We start from the raw sequence: 13,136 nt of genomic DNA on the forward strand, positions 1-13,136 counted from the left end.
CCATATATATATATATATATAACTTTTTGCTTTTACTTTACTATTTCACATACCAGAACCACTCTTATGATTTGTTGGAATATTTAAATGGAAAGAAGCATACACTATTTTTCGTGGCGGAATACTACCGCTCAGATACACGTTAGATGTCCTAGCCTGTATGGATAGATTATATATTATAACAACAAATACATTGTTTGGATAAATAACCTATTATAAAAAATACTCCAAAGCGATCGTATCTTCTTGTTTCCAAATACACTCAAGTTCACGGAATAATTGTTTTAACATTGATCATTTAACAGTTTTTATATTTAATCCAAGGCTGAATTTCATATAAAAATCGTGCTAGAAAGAAATTATTATTATTTAATAATAAACCATGAATCTAAAGAAAGAGATAAAAAAATTATATTTATTCGAGATGCTACTAGTATCCTTAAGAGTTATCACTAGTAAGCGTGACCCTGCATGGCCAGGTGGTTAAGGCACTCGACTCGTATTCCGAGGGTCGCGGGTTCGAATCCCCGTCACATCAAACATGCTCTCCCTTTCAGCCGTAAGGGCGCTATAATGTGACGGTTAATCCCACTCTTCGTTGGTAAAAGAGTAGTCCAAGAGTTGACGGTGAGTGGTGATAACTAGCTGCCCCTCCTCTAGTATTACACTGCTAAATTAGGGACGGCTAGCGCAGATTGTTCTCGAGTAGCTTTGCGCTAAATTCTAAGCAAACAAACAAACATTCAACTTATAACTCACGTCTTATTACGGATTGAAAACCAGCTAAGTGTAATTTTTCAAAAGAAAAAAAATACATGCAAAGTGTCTTTTGTATCTTAATTCACTCTACGTATATAAAACGTCCCATTACACACACATTAATACACAAGTCCAACAGCATTCTTTTGACATTTTAAGGCTTTCTGAATGCGAAGTTATTTTCCTTAAATAATTGAATGTTAACGACATTGGATCGAAATGCTTGTTGGAGTAATGAACCTTTGTTACAAGTGTTTGATAATCTAATATTCGAAATAATCATTAAAGAGGGCGAGAGTCGAAACATTGTTCTGAAAAAAAACTCTAACAATAACAACGTTTCGTTTGTTTTCTGACATTTTTCTAGATCTTTCAGACTAACTGTGGTATATAAATAATCACATAATTAAACAAAAAGCTATGAAACTAGAGTTTCTTGGATTTTTTAATGTGCATCCTTAGGATATGCCATCATTATATAAATATTTGAAAACTACGAATTGTTTCATGAAGAGAAAAAGCCCGGAACCCAGCGTGCATTATTTAGTTCCTGAACGTTTCAACTTGCGGATTTATCAAGAAGTAAATATGATCCGGGAAACACAAAATATTAATATTAATGTTTTAACTTTCACTGTATTCTTTACTATCGTCCAGTTTCAAAACGGCTAAAGCTTCTCTAAACGGTTTTGGTAAAATAGTTTTATTTATAATTCTTTTCCCTCCCTTTCGTTGCAGAGAATTGTACCATTGCAAATAATTTGCAATTAATTTGATAATTATCTTGAGAATTAATTAATATTATCAAACTATCTTCATTAGTGAATATTTAATTTTGTTACACCATTAGTTCGTGTTCAGAAGTTTCAATAACTAATTAAGGCTGGTTTCACTGCTGTATTGTGCAGCTCTGCCAAAACACATTCCTTACAGTGGTTATAGTTTTCAATGGCAACTGTCAAAACAAGTACACCATTATTGTATTTAAATCTTACCTGTGATTACTATTAGTTCCGACTAATTTTTGGGAAATTATTCTTAAAGTTTGAGTTTCTCAGCCAGTGTCTCCTCTTATAATTTTACTGACTGTCACTGTACATAAATGATTTATCCAATTATGCATTATAAAAACCCTTACGTATTTAATTCTAATCTAGTATTTCAATATCACGTTGATAACTAAAGCACATATGCACATCAGACAATTGTTTTGATATAGATTATTTTAATATAAGAAAATATCCAACCTCATGAATGTGAGATTTTTTATGAAAATCCTAATTCTTGTGACGCACACAGAGTTAATAAATAGTCACCACAAAGTTAATTTTGACCAATTTAACTAAGTGATAATCTTTAAAGAAAGGCTTTAAAGAGAACAAGCAACAATATGATGAATTATTGAACTTTTAAAAATATATTTTAAAGTATTTTAACAGTTTCCAACTTTACACTTGATTAGCGGAAATTAGTAAAAGTTATTGGTTGTTATTGAATAAAACGTTTAAACAATATTATTGTAATCTATATACGACGTATCCCTGTCATTAAATTTACAATATTTAGAAACAATACTTTATTAAGCTACCTTGAATTATTAATAAAATAACCTACTTACTTTGACAATAGGAACATTCCAAAGAACACTGCGGCTTTATCCATTTGGTGTCGTGTCGTTCGGATGTGGCCATAACCTTTCCCGGTATCTTTCTATCCTACCAATCTAGTTTCATTTGCCGAACATTCCCACCACTGTTTAGATGTTAAAGCACGTGCTTGTATCATCACCATTCCTGATCATGCGCACATGCCGCTCGATCTGGGTTTTTCTAATGTTAGATTTTCTAATTGTTTCTTTTATACGTGTTATTGGTGAGACTAAACTAAGTGCAGTATTTATGGAACTTAGATTTAAGCCCAAAGTTCAAGTTTTACCAGGTATTTTAATGTTGAAAACTTGAATTAAAGTTTTAATTTTGAAAGTTTAGAGAGATATTTAATCTATGGGAAAGGGGGCTTGAATAGCCCTGCTTACCTTTCGGGCTAACATCTGAAAGCCCAAGATAAAATGACCCTTGACGAACAACAATCTCATGTGCTATGATGGCAAAGGCATACACGTCACCTTTCTGTGTTCCTCCAGCTGATTGGCTGGGCATGCGCAACAGCTCGGGCGCGGTCCATAATTTCCCTAGAAGGGAAATAACAATTTCATAAAAGGAAATGTTTAAAGTCTGGAAAATGAGAAACTCGTTTTTTTATTGATTGAAATACAACAATTTATAAAAACACATTGTTTTATTAAGAAATAGTTATATTTAATAAATTTGTAATGAAAGTAATATTAGTTTTTCACTGGTTATATTATGCCCCATGATACTTAAAACTATCTAGATAATTATTGGATAAAATGATTTATCTAGATCTAAACCAGTTTTCTTTACTTGGGTTAAAGCAGTTTTCAATAAAATATGTGACTTATTAGTACGTCTATCATAGTCATGGCCAGGTGGTTAAGGCACTCGACTCGTAATCCGAGGGTTGCGGGTTCGAATCCCCGTCAAAACATACAAGCTCGCCCTTTCAGCCGTGGGGGTTTATAATGTTACGATCAATCCCACTATTCGTTGGTAAAAGAGTAGCCCAAGAGTTGGCGGTGGGTGGTGATGACTAGCTGCCTTCTCTCTAGTCTTACACTGCAGACTCAGAGACGACTAGCGTGTGTAGCTTTGCGCAAAATTCAAAGCAAACCAAACAAATCTATCATAGCACGGAGTGGGTGAAATTGTTTCTTGTGTTGAGTTAAAATTAGTTGCAAAATTATAAAAGGAAATAAAATATTTTTTTGAAATAATGCATTAGTTACAAATATAACAAAAAAGAAGTGAGATTAAAAGACACAAGAACAATTGTTTTGTTTCGTGGCTTCTAAATGTGACCGTGAAGTGGATACACAGGGGCAAGTTTTAAATCATAAAGGAACTTGAACAGAATCAAAGCTACAACAACAGATTGTAAAACACTGGTTGAAATATACGTAAAATTCAATTTTTTGTGAAGAGAAAATAAGCGCTTTCATTAGAGTAATTAGGCTTAAATAATTAGGCTTAGGAACTTTAGTGTATAGATATGTAATTAAAAAATCCATTAAAAGCTTATACAAATATATTGATATTTCTTCATTTGATAAATACATTTCAGTCAGAGTCTTTTTTAGGCATTTATATGAATGATGTTAAATGTTAAATCGCTTAAAGTTAATTTTTAAATAAATGGTGAATGTTTCATAATATCACAGCAACAGTAAGGAAAAGAAACAAAACCATACAACTTTTTATTGTTACTAATTGTTCCTAGTAACTGGAAAGTGATACTCTATATGTAGAGATAGGTAACTATTATTGGTATAGATACGATTTCTGTGGATTTACAAAGGTTATCAAAAATATTTATATCCTTTCAATCACTGCTCATTCTATTGATTTTGCTCCAAATTACAAAATTAACATAAGATACTGTAGTTTGTTTTAACTTAATTAAATACATGTATCCGTGAGGACGAGAAACCCAGTTGAAGTAAATATGTATCCTCAAGACGGCTGGTATGGGTATTAACACTTTTACCAAAATAAAGCAGAGAACAACGTTTCGACCTTTGTTGAAGATGACCAAAGAAGGTCGAAACATGGTTATCTGCTTTATTTTGATAAAAGTATTAATACCCATACCAGCTGTCCTGAAGATGCATAAATAGCTATATGTTACTAATAAAGCTATTATTCTTTTTGATTGCTTGAAGTTATTATTTTATCAATACATGAATATGCTGATGTAAATATATCTAAACAAAATAATGTAATATGAGGCGTAATTTAATGTACACTTTGTATAGGATGCTATTCTTTCACTTTATCTCTCTCTCTCTCTCACATACACACACACACACTGCCCTTTCCAATCTCACAGTGGCACAGAGGTACTTCTGCGGACTTATAACGCTGTAATCCGGATTTCTTTACCCGTGTTGGGCAGAGCACAGCTAGCCGATTATGAAGCTATGAGTTAAGTTACAAACAAACACTCACTAAAACACAACAGTGATTAATATTTTATAATTTGTTGTTTTTTTAGACAATAAATGTAAACTTTTGTAATTTTGTACATTCCTCTTATGTTCCAGCAATTTCACAGAAAAAGAATGCTTATTAAAGTTAATTAAATACATTGTTAACGAATCAGGTTTTCTGGCACTGGTGAAATGTGTCATCTCGCTTGGTGTGAAAGACTGCTAGTAGCTAATGACGAAGAAGGCAGATTGTGTCAAAATGATATTGTTTTAACCTTTTTGTGCATATATTTTTTTACTTTTAATTTAGTCTGGTGTGACACTAAAACAGGTTCTGAATATTACGTTACCACTTACTTCTCCAGTAGTCATAAGAGTCAACGTTCTCCTCATAAACTCTCAGACTGTGGAAACCAAAGTCCGTGATTTTCAACACAAATCTACTGTCGACCACACAATTGGATGACATCAGGTTTCCGTGGCAACGGACCTCGCTGCTATGTAAGTAGGCCATACCCTATAAAGAAGAGCACGCAAAGTATGAGGTTAAACTTGGTGGTATGGATTTGATTGTATCGGTTTAATTGTTCGATCGTTAATGTCACGAATGACTTAACATAAAGCACTGTCTCCCCCCTCACATACAGACACCCTGTACACGCACTCCGGGAATTCTGATTTCTGAAAAACTAGTATAATGGTCGTTAATGATTTCCAGCTCGTTCATGACAATGCACCATAATAGCGTTTCCTCGTTATGTCTACAATGGCATTGAATAAGCTTTGTATTGAAAACCAGCGGCACCAAACACAGTTACCTCGTTAGTTACCTAGCAGGGAAATCTCATAAGGAAAAATATACCAGTAAGACAAATTTCTACCCTTCACGTATAAATAAATACATGTACCAGTAAAACAAACTCTTACCAATTATATACAAATACATGTACCAGTAAAACAAACTCCTACCGATCATATACAAATACATATACCAGTAAAACAAACTCTTACCGTTCACATATAAATACATGTACCAGTAAAACGAACTCTTACCGTTCACATATAAATACATGCACCAGTAAAACGAACTCTTACCGTTCACATATAAATACATATACCAGTAAAACAAACTGTTACCGTTTACATATAAATACATATACCAGTAAAACAACCTCCTACCGATCACATATAAATACATATACCAGTAAAACAAACTGTTACCGTTTACATATAAATACATGTACCAGTAAAACAAACTCTTACCGTTCACATACAAATACATGTACCAGTAAAACAACCTCCTACCGTTCACATACAAATACATATACCAGTAAAACAACCTCCTACCGTTCACATACAAATACATGTACCAGTAAAACAAACTCCTACCGTTCACATATAAATACATATACCAGTAAAACAACCTCCTACCGATCACATATAAATACATATACCAGTAAAACAAACTGTTACCGTTTACATATAAATACATGTACCAGTAAAACAAACTCTTACCGTTCACATACAAATACATGTACCAGTAAAACAACCTCCTACCGTTCACATACAAATACATGTACCAGTAAAACAAACTCCTACCGTTCACATATAAATACATGTATCAGTAAAACAAACTCCTACCGATCATATATAAATACATATACCAGTAAAACAAACTCCTACCGATCATATATAAATACATGCACCAGTAAAACAAACTTTTACCGTTCACATATAAATACATATATCAGTAAAACAAACTCTTACCGTTTACATATAAATACATATACCAGTAAAACAAACTCCTACCGATCATATATAAATACATGTACCAGTAAAACAAACTGTTACCGTTTACATATAAATACATGTACCAGTAAAACAAACTCTTACCGTTCACATACAAATACATGTACCAGTAAAACAAACTCCTACCGATCATATATAAATACATGTACCAGTAAAACAAACTGTTACCGTTTACATATAAATACATGTACCAGTAAAACAAACTCTTACCGTTCACATACAAATACATGTACCAGTAAAACAACCTCCTACCGTTCACATACAAATACATATACCAGTAAAACAAACTCCTACCGATCATATATAAATACATATACCAGTAAAACAAACTCCTACCGATCATATATAAATACATATACCAGTAAAACAAACTCCTACCGATCATATATAAATACATATACCAGTAAAACAAACTCCTACCGATCATATATAAATACATATACCAGTAAAACAAACTCCTACCGATCATATATAAATACATATATCAGTAAAACAAACTCTTACCGATCATATATAAATACATGTACCAGTAAAACAAACTCCTACCGATCATATATAAATACATATACCAGTAAAACAAACTCCTACCGATCATATATAAATACATATACCAGTAAAACAAACTCCTACCGATCATATATAAATACATATACCAGTAAAACAAACTCCTACCGATCATATATAAATACATATATCAGTAAAACAAACTCTTACCGATCATATATAAATACATGTACCAGTAAAACAAACTCCTACCGATCATATATAAATACATATACCAGTAAAACAAACTCCTACCGATCATATATAAATACATATACCAGTAAAACAAACTCCTACCGATCATATATAAATACATATACCAGTAAAACAAACTCCTACCGTTCACATATAAATATATATACCAGTAAAACAAACTCCTACCGATCATATATAAATACATGTACCAGTAAAACAATCACCTACCGATCATATATAAATACATGTACCAGTAAAACAAACTCCTATCGATAATATATAAATACATATATCAGTAAAACAAACTCCTACCGATCATATATAAATACATGCACCAGTAAAACAAACACCTACCGATCAGATATAAATACATATACCAGTAAAACAAACTCTTACCGTTTACATATAAATACATATACCAGTAAAACAAACTCTTACCGTTCACATATAAATACATATACCAGTAAAACAAACTCTTACCATTTACATATAAATACATATACCAGTAAAACTCTTACCGTTCACATACAAATACAGATATCAATAAAAAACTTTTACGATTATTATCAGTACATATATCACTAAGAGATACTTCACGTATCAAAACATGTATCATTATAAGAAACTCCTATGGTTAATGAATAAAGTACTGTGATGTTATCTTTTAAACTTGTTCTATAAATATCATTTTATTGTAATATAAAATCAGTAATTGAGTTCATTGACTGAAATGCTTAAATAAATATTGAATAAGATGTTTAGGCCTAGTTTTACAAATTAAGGACTGAGAAGTTAAATGAAATTAAACTAGAGTGACATGCAACTAGAGCGAAGATGTAATCTAATCATGTATTATCAAGCAAAATATTCTGCTTTTATACCGTATCTATTGTATTTGGAAGTTAAAACAGGACTGTGTTGGATTTGGATGTTATAACAGGACTGTGTTATATTTGGATGTTAAAATAGGACTGTGTGCGTGTTCGCTTATAGCAAAGCCACATCGGGCTATCTGCTGAGTCCACCGAGAAGGATCGAATACCTGATTTTAGTGTTGTAAGTCCGCTGTACGAGCGGGGGTCATAGAATTGCGTTACATTTAGATGTTAAAATAGAATTGTACTGTATTTGGATGTTGAAATAGGGCTGTCTTGTACTTGGATATTAAAGCAGGACTGTGTTGTTGAAACTTTGTAGAATGGACGACAACTGCTTTTTGTGGAGACACAAGGTTAGAGGACGACGTTTCGAAAGTTTTGTGCCTTTCGTCATCCACTACACTCGTGTCTCCACAACAGACAGTTGCCGTCCATTCTACAAAGTTTTATCATGAATACTCTGTCTAAACAATCTATCAAAGACCTATGTTGTATTTGGAAGTTAAAGTATTGCTGTGTTAAATTTGTTTTTTAATTTCAAGCAAAGCTATCCGAGGGCTATCTGCGCTAACCGTCTCTAATTTAGCAGTGTAAGACTAAAGGGAAGGCAACTGGTCATTACCACCCACCGCCAACTCTTGGGCTACTATTTTACCAATAAATAGTAAGATTGACCGCAACATTATAACGTTTCCACGCCTGAAAGGGCGAGCATGTTTGGTGTGACGGGGATTCGAACCCGCCACCCTCGGATTAGGAGTCTAACGCCTTAACCCACCTGGCCATGCCGGGCCATGTGTTGTGTTTGGATGTTAAAATAGGACTATATTCTATTTGTGTGTTTAATAAAGAAATTGGAGACATTAAGCAATTTTTTCCAGTCTTCACAACATGTGTACCAGAAGTGGCTTGTTAGTGTATAATGTTAAAATAAATCAGTCATCCATGATGTTCTTATTTCAAAAGGAAATAACAGAATTCTTATTTGAATTTAATAGACGAAAGAGTTTAAGTAGCTAGTCAGAAATAAAAAAGGAAAACCCTATCTCTGAAAATGAACAGATTTCTATCACGTGTTACTTGAAAGGTTTGATCACACTTATGAAACAGCTAACCGTTGTCGACATATGTAACACCTGTATAAAAATGAAATAGAAACTCTATAATTCCAACGCTTTCGAAACGTGAACCTGTCTTCTTCAGGGCCAAACTGGGAGCTATCTAGGAATCCAGTTTGCCTCTGAAGAATAAACGTGCACCTTTCGAGAGCGTTAGGGTTATAGGGTTTTTTTTTATTTTATCAAAACTTCCTGAACCTACGTGTATTTAGAACATCACAAACATGACGCCTTCATATATATTTCATGACAAATTTTCGAACATTCGAACATGCAACGTAATCACAAGTTTATTCATCCTTGAAATATCATTAAAAAGTCTTTCTGAAGAGATACATTCATATACATGTTTATTAAACAATATACGGTACTGTGGAAAAGTATTTGGACAAAGTAAGAATTAGAGTTTTGGCTACTTTTAAATGAAACACCAAAGTTTTATTAATCTTTATATCCAGTACAAGAGAAACTCAGTGGAAGTGTTTGAGTTGAGAAAATAGTTAATATTTTGTGTGTTCCCCCTTTGGTTTTAATAACAAGATGTTATTAACAACACCTTAATCAAAGTTTCCTTTGGAATTTTACTCCAAATGTCTGTAGTAAACTCTCCTAAAATTTATATGAAAGTAACTTTTGATTTGTTAAATTATTTATCAATCAAATCTAAAATACGTTCAATTGTATTGACACCTCCAAACTATCACACCGTCTCCCCATGATTTATAATAGGTGCTATTCATTAAGGTATCTTTCATCTTTCTTCCGCCCAGACGTACAACTCATGTTTTGAACCAAATATTTCAAACTTGGACTCATCTACCCATAACACCCTTTTCCATTCACCAACGGTCTAGTTTTTGTAGTTTTTAGCAAATTCCAGTCTCTTGACAGTACTTGGAGATCGAAGTAAGGGTCTTCTCAACTGCTACACGACCACATATTCCATTCTCGTTGAGTCTTCTGGACACTTTTCTGTCATTTGGTACAGGGTTGTTTATCTCGTGCTTGAGATCAGTGGCACTCTTCCTTCTGTCCCCGAGGCCACATAAACAAAGATGCTTAACATCAGTATCATTGAGTTTAGGTGTTCTGCCTCTTACTTTCCTATCGTAAAATTTATCTGTCTCGGTCTCACGAGCTAGGATGTATTTTACAATGTTTTGGGAACATTTCAAGTGTGCAGCAATTTGTTGGAGGGTTCAACCAGCATCACGTAAAGTTTTGATGCAAATTCTCTGTTCTGCTGACAATTCTCTACGCTTTTGGGGCTGTAACATGACAACCAAATTTAATATATTGTTTTAAACGCTATTTTTATCAAAGTACATTTGTAGAATGCTATTAAATTGACTTCTTCTGTAATACACCGGTACCATAAGCTAGCTTCTTGCTAGCTCCTTTCTATATAAGTTAAGACACTGTGTGGGGTATCATGACAGTTATTTCAGACTATAAATTTGAACAGCACGTTCATTCAAGCAGAATCCTTATGACATGCCCTTGGTACAAGTATGTGGAAACTCTAAAGTGTGATAATTATTTTCACCCAGTCTCATTCACTTGTCAGCATGGATGGATGAAGCATAACCATAGTGTTGAAATTTACATTCTGTAATGGCGTAGAAGAATTAGCCCTATGAAGTGGAAAGAATGACAAAATATTCTCTTGCCCTAATACTTGTGCTCAGTACTGTAGAACTATTAGCGGGAAGAATGTTGAGAAAGTAAGACGTCACTGTTCTCTATGGAAGTGCAAGAAATTAGTGTTAAAAATATCAATGACTTCCGAAAACACGTTCCAACATCCAAACTGGAGCTGCATCCTCATTCACAAAGTGAAGGTTATGATTACGAAAGAAAACCACTAAATCCATAAAGCCATTTTAAAGAAGCCAGGCGTAATAACAAGAAAACAAACGTGGATTTCATGCGAACAAAAATTCATGTTTTAAAATCAAAGATTGTTCTTTTTTCAAGAAAAATGACGGAAACAACAGTAGCAACACCGAATTGAAACCAATCATACACTGTCCAATCACACACTGTCCAATCATACACTGTCCAATCACACACTGTCCAATCATACACTGTCCAATCACACACTGTCCAATCACACACTGTCCAATTACACACTGTCCAATCACGCACTGTCCAATCAGACACTGTCCAATCACACACTGTCCAATCACGCACTGTCCAATCACACACTGTCCAATCACACACTGTCCAATCACACATTGTCCAATCACACACTGTCCAAGAACTGCGATAAAACTTATATCGACTTTGTGTTATTGGTTTACTTAAACGTGTTCTTGGGACCCAATGTATATTTTTGGATTAGGTTTTTTTTCCGAATTTTGCACAAAGCTACACGAGGGCTATTTGTGCTTGCCATTCCTAATTTAGTAGTGTAAGACTAGAGGTAAGGCAGCTAGTCATCACCACCCACCGTCAATTCTTGGGATACTCTTTTACCAACGAATAGTGGGATTGACCGCACATTATAACGCCCCCGCGACTGAACGAACGAGCATGTTTGGTGCAACGGAGATTCGAACCCGCGACTCTCGGACTACGAGTCGAGTGCCTTTACCGTGTCTTTGCCGGGCCCGTGTCTTTGGAGGAGAGTACAGAAGACGTTTAGATACGTGGTCTAAAAGTGGCTTCACTCTCCTTGTCGGGGTGATAATCGCGGTGTTAAGTTTCAGTGCGTAATCATGACCTAATAACAACCATGAACATAGTTTTGAAAGAAGTACACACTTTTGGGTTAACGCTCTTGTGTTGTTCAACAAATCACGTTAGGAGAATATTAGGTTATATCATTTATATGCAAAAAACGGCTCGTTTGGGTTGAGAAAATATTTTACATAGAAGAGCGAACAACGTTTCGACCTTCTTCGGTCATCGTCAGGTTCACAAAGAAAGAGGTAACTGACCGGAAGCTGACCCCATGTTTGAAAGGGGTTGTGTAACTGTGTGTCGAAATGTAGAGGGCGGTATTAGATGTTTGAATATATGTTTGAATGTTTGAATAAAGATCTGCCACAACAAAGAACTAGAAAAACTAAGATGCAAACAACAGAAAAGACACCAAAACGACAAACCGTTGACTAACCTCATAATTAACAGATCCGACCGACAATTAAACACAGACGAGAAACAACTACTTAACAAAGGACTCAACTTCGCAATAGCACCTAAGTACATTCCAACCATAGAAATCAAAACATGTTTAGAAGACCTAGCCAGGAGACTTGTGATACTTTCTACAGAGAACAAAAACAAGGAAACAACCAAAAACAACCAACAGAAAGAAGACAACTTAGATAATTTTATTGACATCCAACAGCCAAACTTTCCAGGTAAAATTACAAATTTATATTTTCCAGAAACACCTAAAAACAACATCTTAAACGATTTTTTCAAAGAATTTTCTCACAAAACCATCAAAATAATTTCACAAAACAGAAAACTAAAAAATAACCTTACAAAAAGAGACATTAATTCCATTAAAAACCTAAAACAAGACAAAAACATAAAAATTCTAAAAGCAGATAAAGGTAACGCTATAGTCATAATGAACACGAATGAATACATCCAAAAAAATGAATAACATCCTATCAGACACGAACAAATTTAAACCAATACACACAAATCCAACAAAGACACACGAGACGCAACTGAACAAATTACTACTACAAATGAAAAAAGCCAACACAATTTCACAAACACTTTATTCCTACCTACGTAAAACCGACTCAC

The 13,136-nt window shown here is 34.0% G+C and overlaps 1 protein-coding gene across 1 annotated transcript in view; it reads right to left on the bottom strand.

The window, feature by feature from the left end:
* LOC143231891 (atrial natriuretic peptide receptor 1-like) overlaps nucleotides 1-13,136 on the bottom strand; it is a 204,730-nt gene that overhangs the window by 43,968 nt on the left and 147,626 nt on the right. The window contains exons 13-14 of the mRNA XM_076466669.1: nucleotides 5,183-5,342; nucleotides 2,795-2,950 (exon numbers count right to left, since the gene is read on the bottom strand). Coding sequence (XP_076322784.1) covers nucleotides 2,795-2,950; nucleotides 5,183-5,342 — 316 coding nt within the window. The remainder of the gene's footprint in view (nucleotides 1-2,794; nucleotides 2,951-5,182; nucleotides 5,343-13,136) is intronic.

Source organism: Tachypleus tridentatus, chromosome 11 (genome assembly GCF_004210375.1).
Source record: "Tachypleus tridentatus isolate NWPU-2018 chromosome 11, ASM421037v1, whole genome shotgun sequence".
In the NCBI taxonomy this organism is placed as follows: Eukaryota; Metazoa; Arthropoda; class Merostomata; order Xiphosura; family Limulidae; genus Tachypleus; species Tachypleus tridentatus.